Raw genomic sequence first — 12,929 nt, forward strand, 5'->3', positions numbered from 1 at the left:
TTGAAGATCAGAATGATAAAGGCAATCGAATCTGTAGCGTACCAAAAGTATTTCTTCATTAAAGTGACACTGCATGTCTTCCCCATTGATTTCTTGTGTCCTTTTGAGACTATGCTGCACTCTGTAGGATAGTTGTACTTCTGTGACAGCGGCAAAAGTAGCTGTCCCAGCTGCAGGAACCAAAAATACTGTTGCTTTTTGTACATCAGGGCTCAAGATTAAAGTTCCTTCAGTGACAGCTTTAGCTAGTTTAAATATTTACCGTTACTATACTTCTATTGTGCAACAGTGAGACATTGTGTCTGTCAAACACTAGGTGCACTTGCTGCCTGAAAGAATGACACAGCCTTAGAAAATTGTGGGGAGATTAAAAAAAGGGAAAAAAAAGAGAATGTGTTGGCTGGCAGGGCTAGCCTGAAATTTCTCAGTGTCTTCAGTGGCTAAAGTTTGCTTATGAAAATTCCCCACTAAGAAATGCTTCACTGATGGAAAAATATGAGAGGTGCCTCTGCCTGTCCTCTCCTACCCTTCCTGTTCAAAGATTACTGAAGCTTTTTGCCTTTTCATCTCACTAAAGTTGTTGGAGCTTGAATTTGGCCTTTAAAATTCTAAAATCCTCTTTGCTGTTGTTACCCCATAACAAGGCAATAGCATCTTCTGTCCTTCAATTTTTAGCAAATGGGAATTCCCTGGTTGTGGTCCCAGCTGGAACTGGTGCTATGCTTGGACGCTGCTGAAACCTGTAATGCTGGCGCTACTGTACTGGGTACGCTCAGAGCTGTGCTTGAATGAAGCAGAGAACAAGAGCTGCTTTGTTACAGGTAAGCCTAAACTACCCTGGGCTGGAAGTTGTGGAGGATCATACCATGTATTATAGATGCAAATACTTGTACATACATAGACAGAGCACACCTTTTTTTCCGTTTCCTGAGGGGAGCTACACTCTGACTTCTAGTTTGTGTGTTTGGCACTGTTGCTTTAGGGTTTTTTTTGGGGTTTTTTTGCCCTCTTTCCTTCTTTTCCCTAGGAAACCCATAGTGTTCCCTTGATGTAACTTTCTGTGCTCTATTTCTGTAAATTTCCTGTTTTGTTAGTTTCTTGCCATTGACCTCAAATCTCTGTGTTTCCCCAGTGCCTTCTCACTGGTGCAAAGGAGCCGCTGGGCCACTGCCTCTCGCTTGGCAGCACAGAGAGAACCGGGATCCTGCCTGGAGGTCTGGGAGGACTGACCCTGCCCCCCAAGAAAGGTCCCTTCAGCTCCTCCGCTACAGAAACAAGTGACAAACTTCAGAAAAGACACCAGGTACCGACATGAACAAACTTCTCATGATTTGTATTCTCTTTTCAATTTATATGTTGGATCCTCAGGAATGCTTGCCATGGGATACATTGACTAGCTAGGTTTATAAGAATATAAATGGGTTTGGGGGGGAGGGTGGGGAATCTTTTAAGGGAAAATAACAGCTTCTACACATTTAGACTTCCAAGTAATTCTCCCCACTCCACTTCCTTGTGGCTAGATAAGTCTTAAAATGTCACATCTTCTCTCCTATAAAGAAGTCCCTCAGTTTGTAGACACTGGCTGTATTTCCAGACCTGGGAGACCTGTATTTCAAGGCTTTTGCTGTGGTTCCAATAGCTCAAGAGAAACCTTTGTATGGAATACAAAGCTATGTTGCCAGGCTAATACAGCAGTCACTGAATATTTATGACTTTCATAGCAATACATCTGCAGTATTTGTGGGAGTGTTTCTAACAGAAATGGGGGTTTTCCCCAGAGAACAGATAATTTCCTGAATATGTTTAATCAACCCATTTAAAATAGACTTTTAATTAGCGTAAAGCGGTATGTGGGATACAAACTTACAAAATTCTGTCATTATTTTAAAATCCCAACACTGTCTTTTTGGCTTATTTTTATTTGTAATGGCTCTTGGCACAATAATTACTTGAAATTGGAAAAAATAGTATGACCCTCAAGGCTCATAAATCTGAACATCAAATCCACTCCCCTCTTCCAAAGTTGGGTGTCGCATTAACATATCGTTAAGGAGCAACATTTATTTATTTTTAAGAGTTTCCGATTATAAATAGTTTTAAGTTTTTCCTAACTAAAGTGTAAGTTTCTCTTAATACATGCAAAGGAGAGATTCAAGCTCTCAGTAGTGTTGAGGGGAGGCTTGCTGTGAGCAATTTGGGTTCCTGAAGATGTCTGTGAATAACGTGCAACTAAGAAGTTAGTAAAGATTAAGATCTCTGTGGAGGCAGTTTTGGCTAACAGCATGTTTACCTGCTTTTTAAGAAGGCTTGTGCAAAGCTCAAATAATTAGGGTGGGGAAAGTCTATTTAAGCTCCTACTTATCTGAAAGTTAAAATATTCTCTTATACCCTCTGCAGGTTGCATATGAGATTATTTTTTTTTCTTTTTTTGGGTATGAAATAGGGCAAGTCTTCTTGCATATTCCTGTATCGTCACATGCTCACTTAAATTTTGGAGTATATCAGTATGGGAACGCAGATCATTATACCTGTTAACGATATGTACTCCTTTACTTTTGCTGTGTAAATGCAGTAGAGATTCTTTTGGTTTTGGTCTGGATATCACTTACTTACCTTAGGCAACTTATTAAACAAATCACAATTTCCTTGTAAACCCAATTCTTGTAATCACTTTAATGCATTAGTAGATAATTAGTACTGATTTACATAGTTTGACTTTAGAAATTAGCTTTACTTTGAGTACAGTTATTTAAACTAGTGATGGAATACAATTATTATTCCTAGGAAAGACAAATCTATATACAAAGTTTATATAAAAATTTCTTAACAAAAAGTAAAAACTAAATTTTAGGTATTATAATGTCATAATCTTCATAACTTTTCATGATCTTCCTCTTTTGTGCATAAGATCTAGTTTTAAACAACTATCAAGCATTATGGAAAAACTGAAATTAGTTTAAAAATAATTAACCAAAGCACGCAATATATCTTTATATAAATTCTCAGCTGTCATCTTATTAAAAAAAAAGTAGCAAAGAAAAAAATGTAAAATTCAGTGCTGACTTTACAAGAAGTCTTATTAATTTGCTTTAGTGATACTGGACTTCTTCCAGAGTTGGCCCAGGTGAGGGAGTCCAAGATACTGAAAGCACAGTGGTGATCACACAGCCACATTGCAGCAGTATGCGCCGGAGCCTGAGGCTGTCAGGACGCAGCTTGGAGATGCATGGGATGCCAAGCAGAGGAAACTGATGCACAGCTGGCTGAAGAATTGCCCTGTAAGAAATAATGAAAAATGCCTCTTATTCAATAGACTGATCATGTTTGTTTAGAATAAGATCAAACTCTATTTGTTGAAGTGAGTATGAGAGAATCAAAACCACAGTCTACTCCTTCAGATCCACCAGCTCGATCTCAACTCCATTATTCTCTTCCCCCTCCTTGCGTAAGGGAAGTGTGATGATCTATGGGTAGGAATGAGCAACATTGCTAAGAACTTTGCACTGGAGTTGGAGGCTCGACTGTTTGGAGAGTTGGAATATTAGCAATAGAAATGTAGCTTTTGAATGTTTTATCTGCAGTTTTTTTGTAATAAGCAAACACTCAAAAAATCTCCCTGCAATTAGTCATAAAAAAAAAACAGTAGTCCATCTTCAGACACACTTCCCCTCCATGCCCCCCCCCCCCAAAGAAAGGTCCTAAGTGTTATACACAGAGTATTGTGTGTGCTGCTGCATGTATTTCATTACTTTTCGAAGGACTACTGGAATCTTAAAAAAACCCCACCAACAACCCCAAAAACCAACAAACCTTCATTGTGCTGGGTTTGTACTGAAAGCATAAACTTCAGACATGCAGTTAGGTTCTCAGAAGATTTTAGAACTTCACCTTAAATGCATGCTTTCCAGTGCATGTGGTTAAATGAATATTCCCTTTCAAACTCTGTTATTTTTCTGTTAGTAAGATCTCCTTGAAAGTGGTGTAAAAGAGAGAAGAAAAAAAAACAACCCCCAGAACACCGAGGTTTTTTTAATCTTGCCAGGTCCATGTGGGACTCTTTGCTTTTCAAATACGAGAATATTTAGTGCTATGGTGTTATAAGGCCTCTGAACCAATCTGTAGACAGGAAACAGCAAGACAGCTATGGAGAGGCCATACTTTGCAGAAGAGGAGAACCTCGGAGTTTGCTGTGGATAATTCACAAACAGAATTGATTGAATCTGCTGGATAAATTGTATTTTGCAAGTTCTCCCACATCTAATTCACCTTCTCTCTCCCACATAACAATTTTCTAAAAGTGACAGAGATCACCTATTCTGATCCCAGGGGTAATTCCCCCTCCCGCCTCGAATGATTCATCTCACGTTAGCAATCTGCAATTTATAAGCACCTCTGCTATTACCAAGTTTTTCATAATAGTTTTCTCCAGCTTCAGAGCTTTTAACATTATAGCTTTTTTATCCATTTGGTGTAGGTGACTTCAGCTCCACTCAAGGAAACAGCTCTGTTAGGAAAGCCCATGTAGGAGTTGAGCTACCTCTTGAAGAAAGAGTGATAATTTTTCATTTTCAGGTCACGCCCTAAGACTGATTTTTTGGGTCTTATGAGAACTTTGGAGGATGGGGGTCTGAACAAGTGATCTAGAGGATAAGCAGCAGCAGAGGAGGTACCTATTGTTTTATGGTGTGGGCACTGTACTCCAGTGAGCAGGAGGGCAGTTGGCTCCAGAAATGAGACATGGAAACACAGTTCTCGCAAGGAGCAACTGCCCCCTCCTTTACATGGGAGAAGGGTGGCAGAAAAGACCTCACTGAAGATTATCCATTTTCAGTGCCACAAAAGTAATGCTACAACAATATAACATGTCATTCCCCACACTTGGAAAGGCAAATTGAATCAAAGTAACTTATCTAACAAAGCATTTAAAATTATATGTCTTCAGGAACAAATTGTATAATTTTGTTACTGTGAACAATTATTATTTAATCCCTTTTATAACTCTTATAATGCAAAATTACAAACACTACTCATATCTAAAATGGTAAACTTTAATTTTGAAACTTTCAGGTCCTAAACTCATCTGAAGGAAAGGAAACTGAAGAAGAAAATCTGACTTGTGGAGCTGTTCAGCACAGAATATTCTTGCAGAGATCAACAAACTGAAGAAATTCAGTGCCTAAGAAACCAAGGGATTGGAACTTTGTTAAAGATCTCAAGACAAAGATTTGCACATATATTAACAGAATGCAGACATCCTTGATCTTGGCCTTAAACTTTTAACGGCAATTATCCTTCCCTATATAAGAAAGATTGGATGACTCCTTCCTTTTCAGAGAAAGTAGCAAAATAAGAAATTTTCCAGGTAATTATTTCACTGTACCCTATTCGAAAAATGAATGCAAGATAATTTGTGAAGTCTACAACCTTAGGTGGTGATCTAAGTTTAGTTCCTGGTATGTTTGTTTTCAGCACAGATGCTGAAAACTGAACTGATTAAAAAACCCACAAAAACCAGCCACCCAACTCCCAGTGCCCCCAATGAGTGCTGTAAAACAGATTTATTTACTTTTATCTCCTAGCAGTAAGCCTAATGATCAAGCTTCATTGAATGGTAGACATACAGTTTTAAAACTACGATATACATGGAAGCACACAGGTAGAAAATAGTAATTAAAACCCCCAACTATTAAAGACCATTAGATGCCCAAACCCAAGAAACTCACAATCACTAACAAAAACATCAGAAAATTCTGCTGTTTGTGGAGACAGTATCATCACCTGTAACTTTTCCAGCACTTAAATGACCATTGGTCTCCTGTTTAATCAGCATTTCTGGACACATCCTTGCATCTATACCTTTCAACTTTTTTTTGATATTCGATATATTTGATACTACATGTGCAATCAGTATGTAGGACTACACTCTAACACAGCTTTTAGTTGCATAAGCTCAATTAGTTGCAATAACTAATGGGAACTCTTTTCAGCTGCACCCACAAGTCAGGTAAGTGTCTAACTGCTTGCAAATCTGCCCTGAAGGGACAAGAATAGGTTGACAACTGACAAAAACCAAGTTCTAGTATAAACCACAATGTATGATGATTATGGTTTATTTTGTGAAATCAGACCTCTGAGATGCACTTCTGTTCTATTGTTACACAGATAAACTCTGATGGAAAGTACTTCCACAAGCATTAGTTTCCACAACAAATAATGTCTGTGTGTGTGTGTTCATATACATGCTCTTACCTCTGTTAATTAGGTATCTGTTCCCTGTCTGTTGGGTTCCTAGTTGGAGACTAAAAAGAAATAGATGCAATTAATGAAAGTAATGTATATCAATGATAAATTAGGCCAGTGCATAATGTCTTTGAAAGTTGAATAATTCACAAAATACACACCTAGGATGAATCACTTTTTATGTGTTTTACTTCAAATGTGATACAACACATGTCCTTGGGAGTAGGGGAGCAAGAGACATCCACAAAAATAGGCACCTCTTGTGTGGGAGAATGCCATGAGGTGGATTTTGTGCAGATCTTGCTTCTAACAGCATGGCTGGTCTTTGTTGGTAGTAATTAGGAGAGGCTGAGGGGTACATGGATATTCAGTTGCCTTGGTGAACTCCTCAGTCAAAAGTTTGACTGTGGCATTGCCTCATGAAGACCTGATTTGGTGACAAATGGGCAGGAAACTGATTTTTGTTATTTTCTTCATTTTAAATTTGAGCATCATGTGGAGCTACAAAATACTTAAGAAACTGGAAATAAGCCAGGCTAAAGCTGTAGCTTCACAGCTTGCGGCAAGGGAGATTTAGGTTAGATATTAGGAAAAATTTCTTTACCGAGAGGCTTGTCACACATTGGAACAGGCTGCCCAGGGAAGTGGTTGAGTCACCATCCCTGGAGGTATTAAAAAAGCGAGTAGATGGGGTATTCCAGAACATGGTTTAGTGGGCATGGATGATGGTTGGACTCAATGATCTTGAAGGTCTTTTCCAACCTAAATGATTTACCAACAAATAAGTATTTTTAAGACTAGAGGTCCTGATTGAAATGCATACTGTTGAAGTCATGAAGAAAAAAAAAATCTTCTCTACAACTTCCTAACTCTCCACACATACAAAAGCTTGTATGTGCCTCAGGATCCCAAGTTATTTCAACTTTGCTAACTGGGCTGAGTGAAGAAGTTTGAGCTCCCATGGATCCAAATGTCAAAATTAGGGTCTGTCTTAGGTCAATAGGAAGATGAACAGAGACAATGGAAATTGGTTAATGTGCTCAAAATTAAGTGCTGTTTTTTTAGTTTTCAGGGAACTCTACTTAGACACTACCTGCAAGCTGGAGTGGCATCAACTGATGAATAAGCAATCTGTTAGCCACTTGGACTAAAAACAAGGGACTGATGGGGGTTGAGGAATGAAGCCAGACATTTAGGGTAGCAAACGTAATCAATAACCTGCCAGTTTGTGAAAGGTGCATAGTGCTGAGGAAGAGATTTGGTCTTTGGCAGCTGGTTGAGCAAACTTAATTAAACCAGACCTGCTTTACTGTCATAGGCATCTACGAATCTGTAAATCAAAATCTGGCAGAAGAAATTCTGTGGAGGATGCCTTTACTGCAGTGGATGACCTGACTGTTTACAGTGCCTTACAGGACTGAGTCAGTATTAAACAGTCTATAGCAACATACAGTAAAGTTGTCCTTCTTGGATATGAAGGCCACTTTCAGTGTAAGTACCTACTAATTTTAACAGGTAAGAAATAAATGGTTTTCCACATTTCCCTGTGGAAAAAGCTTTTGACCTTTCCACAGCAGGCCACCTACCTTGCCAGTCTTACCAAGGATCCCAAGACTGGAACGGAAGCAAAGACTGAATTGCTCATTTACCCCACAGGTGTATTTGTCACTGGAGGACTACTAAGCATCTGACATGTTTCCCAAGACCTACCTTCATTTAAAACTATTATGTAAGTCGCTGGCATGGAAATAATAATAGTCAAACTTAACATTTGCTTAATGCAGTATTGGTCTTCTAAAGTCCATCTGAGTTACAGTTTTCTTCTGTGGCCTCTATCTTGCTCGTTACCTAGCAATGAAGCAGTGACACCTGCCACTTGGTTCTTGCTGCTGCACCCAGAGTGGAGAACAGAGTATCAGTCATTCCTGGTTTTGATGAGGAATCTTATACTATACTAGCTGTATCCCTAAAGACCAAGTTCAAGGTTCTACAGACATTAGCTATGAGGGGATAACTAACTACAAGCAATTCAAACCATCTTATGTAGTTTCTGCAATCTTGCACTTATTTTTAGATGCTGGATGACTAAATCTGTGGGATGTGGCACATAAGGTGCCATCATGTAACTGCCATAGAAGGCAGATTTTGAAATCTCATTTTCAGAAACAGCTAAATGAGATTCACATAGGTAATTCAAATGTCCAAAGATGTAGATAGGCATCATATAGGTTTTTAAAAAATTCCTATGTGCTAGAAAGTATGGACATGGAATGTATGTGAGAGCTGCATTATCTTTTAAGACTTTAAAGGAAACTGGTCTAGTCATCCTTACATAAAAGTTAAGCTGCTGCCATTCATTCTGTTAGTGGACATGTGCAAACCCAAGATGCTCAAGCCTTATTTTATGCTTAAGGGTATAGGCAAGGAATTGGTTACTGCAGAGCAAGCTGAGGTCTAACCATATTTTTATGCTCATACCTTGCAGAACCCCACAGCAGCAGCACACGTCCACCTTAGCGTGAGAGCACGGTATCTTACTGTGAGAGCAGCAGGCATCTACCCTGCTGTGGGCACATCCTGGCTGTCCTGATTTGGTAATGTGTCCCAGAGGACACCTATGGCTGAGGGCTTCAAATGCCAAGACATACCTCATCAGTTCAACTGTTTCAATTCTGTTGTTCTCTCCATTCTTCCTTGTCTCCTACGCTGTAGTATTTCATGACTGGCAAGGCATCTTTCCAAATAGTGTATGAGTCTCGCTTATAGATAAAGTTTCCCACAGGCAATAGACTCCTGCTAGTTCAGTACTTTGGTGGTGTCAGGAAAGATGCCAAGGAAAACCTTAAATACCTTAAAAAAATCTAGGCCAGTCAGATTTCAAAAGGGAGCTTTTGTCCCCAGATCATTTATGTATTTCCATGAAAATTTATTAAAGGTATTTTTTGTTTTTGTTCTGTTGGCTAACGTCTTACTTCCCTTCTTGGATAAAAGATATTACCCATGTCTACGGGCAAGACCATATGTATATTATACAGTAATCAGATAAATCCTTGTCTGTGCCTGTACTTTCTGCAAATGAACATTCTACATGCTTAGTCTTTACTTAGTTGTTCTTAAAATTGGTTTTTGTGGATATTTCACTCCAAGAGTGAAAGAACTTTTTGCTTTGCAGTTGATTTTTTTGGGGGGTGTTATTCAGTCCTATATTAAATGGTTGCAAAAGGAGACATAAACTTTGAGATAGTCTTCCATTATAACATTTGATGCTGAACTGAGTGCCACTCTTATTAATAACTTTCATTACAGTGGAAGCAAATTTATCAAGAAACTAAAAATGATGTTCCATACTAATTTATAGGAGTTATTTTCTTTTCTCATTAAAATAAAATCAAATTCCTTTTCTAACAGGCTTCTGATGTGATCTCTTTAAATCCTCAATCAAGTCTTCAAAACCTGTCTATGCAAAAGACTATCCAAATCCTGATTTCAAACATGGAATCTGCAGAGGGAGGCCGACGTTTTTAGAGATACAGATGGAAGAGTCTGTATACAGATGTAAAAACTAGAATTCATTAAACAAATCTGGGAACTGCTGACATTCATACATACCGCTTTATTAAATGGCATGTGGAACAATAAGTCTCTGAAATGAATGCTCTCTGGTCCACTTTCCTTAGGAACTAGAAAAGAGAAAAGAACGTGATTGTCATTTTTGTTTCAGGCAATTTATTTATGTCTGGACTTAGGTATTGGTCTTCTGAGATCCTACTTTACTCTTGCCATCAATATGCCTCCAGCTGGAGAGGGAGTTCCCTCTTTTAGAAGTTCTTATTTTCAAGAATTTAGATCTTTGATAATAAAGTGCACTGCTGGACAATACAGGGGCTTCCATAATGACTCTTCCCATTGTATTTCTACAGTGCAAAGCTGCTGATTTATATGCATCACAGAGGGCAAAGAGGTTAGGATCAGAAGGGAACACAGTGATCATTATCTGACTTACTGGATAATTTCACAAAATTTACAATGCTGGTGTTGATACTGTATTTCTGCTGGTGTCATTCAGTAACTGAACTCTGGAGAGAAAGGACAGCTACAGAGGCAGGACTGATGTGGTCTTAAAAAAAAGCCCTACAGACAAATACTTTGCAAGTATCACCCTCATGTCATCATGAGCTTTGCCTTGCCTATAGACAACAGATTGCAGGAACAAATCCAGTGATCCCAGGCCCTCAGGCTCCCAGCACCTTTTGAAGGCTTATGGACTGAGCCTGTTCATGCGCTCAGGATGCTACACCCCTACCAATCACAGAAGATAGTAAAGCTGAAATATAAATAGTCTGGACTGCAACTCTGCCACTGGGCCAGCAACCATTTCCCTTAATTACAGTATCCCACAAGTCCACCTAAATACAACACCATCTAACAGAATAATGAAAGCAGTACTGTGGCTTATTATTCTCTTGCGCAGGAAGGAAATAACACATGTAGGCGATAATTTTAAATAGTGATACACAAATGGTACTAAGTAAGTCCAATGTGAAAAAGAAATACTAAATTTCTCTGCTAAGAACATGTATGTACTGAAGTTTACAGAAATCCTAGGCCTAAAGTCAATACTATCTAATACAATCTTTTCATGACAACAAGAGAAAATAATTTGCAGCAAATGCAGGTGATTTATACTGCTGCAGATGACATTCAATCACAAAGGGAAAAAAAGCATCTTAAATGGCCAATGGTACAGCTTTTATTAATGACTCACAATACTAAACTGCTGTAGCAATGGAAAGTTCATCAAGAATTTGCAAGTGCAAATTGATAGCTAATTTACAAATAAAATATTGAAGTCATCAAGTAAATTGTTCTAAAGAAATCATCTACCGTAATTGTGATGAAGCAGTAGTAAATGGGCTACAAAAAAGCTGAGCCACAAAGACTTGATAAATTTTCTGCCCCATTAACTCTCAGTGAGCTCATCTTTGGGATGAAATCTGACCCTGCTGAAGGCCTGATGACACTAAAATAACTTAAATGTGGTCAGATACAGAAAATACTCATTACAAATTCAATGTCCTATCCAAAAGTCTGCTTATGTTTTGGATCAGACCTTTGCACTATACTTACAGTTCAAGGCTTCAGTGTTCTGAAAGGCAGAGAAAGTACAGCTTACCGCTCAGATTTCCCTTTTCTGGTCTGTTTCCCATAGTGGTGTCTCTAAGGTGGTGCACTTTTTCCTTTAAGTAAAAAACAAGCATAAAACCAGCAGCAGAAATCAGTAACAGAAGTTTACTGTAGAAATAATGAATAACTATAAAAAGCTGGATTCTTTAGCATTCTGAACACCAAGCTTCTCTCTGCAGAAAAATAATTTTAAAAGACTGACAAATGTCTATGATGCACTATAAGTAGATGCTAATTTTAACATTTATACCTAGGAGTCTTGTGGAGTTTTTCCTATCAGTAAATTATATTGATTCTGGCATTAGATTACAGAGGCTTGCGAGTTTATTTTTTGCTTGGGACAAGCAAATTTTCCTCAAAAATCCCACTGAAGACCAGACAGCTGCAGTGATACCATAAAGTAAATGCATCATGTTCATGTTGGGGTAAGAGTGAAAGACTTTTCTGTGGTACAAAACCACAGAAGAGTCACACATGCAATGCGGGATATAAACCATGACTAGAAAGTAGCTTTTTCCCTGAAGCAGGGAAAACAGGCCAGGTAGATCCTGCTTGAAATACAGGCTTATGACTTAGTGCTGCTATCTTTGCACAGATTAGATCATCTTCCTCCACAAGTAATTCCCCTGACTGATAAAGCAATACCAACAATTCCCACCTGCCTGCTTGGCCGCAGACAGATTGGGAAGGGGGCATCCACTGCACTCTTGCGGTGCTGCCGAACAGCTAGTGCTGTGCTGCTGGCGCCCAGCCTGAGAACTGGGCTCCTAAACCCTTCTGAGCCCTTGCACTTTTGCTATTAAGTGCTCCACTGTGATGAGAAAGCTCATACTATTTCTTCAGTAAATGCAAACACAAAGAGCATTTAATCTCTTCTTGAGCATCTGATAGCTCTCCCACTCTGTAGAGTGGCAGACTAGCTTTGGTTTTCCTCTTTCTACTAAATGCACTTAAAGGGCAACATGAAAATATTTTTGTTAATGCGTGACCTCGTATAAAATGAGGGCATAACCTCTTCTTCCAGCTGTCTTGTTAGAAGTAATTAACAAACCTCCTCACCGTGCCTTTCTCCTTAGCTTCTAGCTTTGATGCTGTTCTTTCAGTGACTCAGTGTGTGGGCTTCCGTAAATCCTGCTTTTGTGCACCTCAATTTACTCCATACATTGAATATAAAGGAGCTGAAGAGCACTGCTAACAATTGTAACTTTCACTAAGTAGATTCAACACTTTCTGATAGGTGTAAAGCCTGATGTAAGTCAATATATATTAACAAAGTATGCTTGATATAGTTATGTTCCTGTTAGCTGACACTGTTCAATAGCACATTGGGTTTATTCAGCTGTAGAAGGTTTGTGTTTGTGGTTTCATAAAAGATGCATAGACCTAAGCATCACCTAGCATTCAGGACAAAAGGCTTAAAAACTGAACATAGTTAACTCAGGATTTTAACCAAATGCAACAGCACCTGAAGTTAGGCAAAATAAATTCAAGAAGCCTCTCAAGTA

General features: G+C 38.7%; 1 protein-coding gene and 2 long non-coding RNA genes across 4 annotated transcripts in view; 2 read left to right on the forward strand and 1 right to left on the reverse strand.

Annotated features, from left to right (window-relative positions):
• Nucleotides 1–244: 244 nt before the first annotated feature.
• LOC126044916 (uncharacterized) lies at nt 245–3,151 on the forward strand. The gene is made up of 3 exons (XR_007507825.1): nt 245–821; nt 1,133–1,303; nt 3,094–3,151. It is a non-coding gene; the product is annotated as an uncharacterized LOC126044916 (long non-coding RNA).
• BANK1 (B cell scaffold protein with ankyrin repeats 1) overlaps nt 2,659–12,929 on the reverse strand; it is a 148,502-nt gene continuing 138,231 nt past the window's right edge. The window contains exons 14-17 of one of the 2 annotated variants that reach the window (XM_049815312.1): nt 11,414–11,477; nt 9,850–9,920; nt 6,250–6,299; nt 2,659–3,276 (exon numbers count right to left, since the gene is read on the reverse strand). In XM_049815312.1, the coding sequence (XP_049671269.1) occupies nt 6,255–6,299; nt 9,850–9,920; nt 11,414–11,477 (180 nt within the window). In that variant the 3' untranslated portion in view covers nt 2,659–3,276; nt 6,250–6,254. The remainder of the gene's footprint in view (nt 3,277–6,249; nt 6,300–9,849; nt 9,921–11,413; nt 11,478–12,929) is intronic. The other variant, XM_049815311.1, reaches the window with a different exon arrangement.
• LOC126044917 (uncharacterized) lies at nt 7,232–9,756 on the forward strand. The gene is made up of 3 exons (XR_007507826.1): nt 7,232–7,731; nt 7,815–7,969; nt 8,726–9,756. It is a non-coding gene; the product is annotated as an uncharacterized LOC126044917 (long non-coding RNA).

Source organism: Accipiter gentilis, chromosome 12, assembly GCF_929443795.1.
Source record: "Accipiter gentilis chromosome 12, bAccGen1.1, whole genome shotgun sequence".
Taxonomy (NCBI): domain Eukaryota; kingdom Metazoa; phylum Chordata; class Aves; order Accipitriformes; family Accipitridae; genus Astur; species Astur gentilis.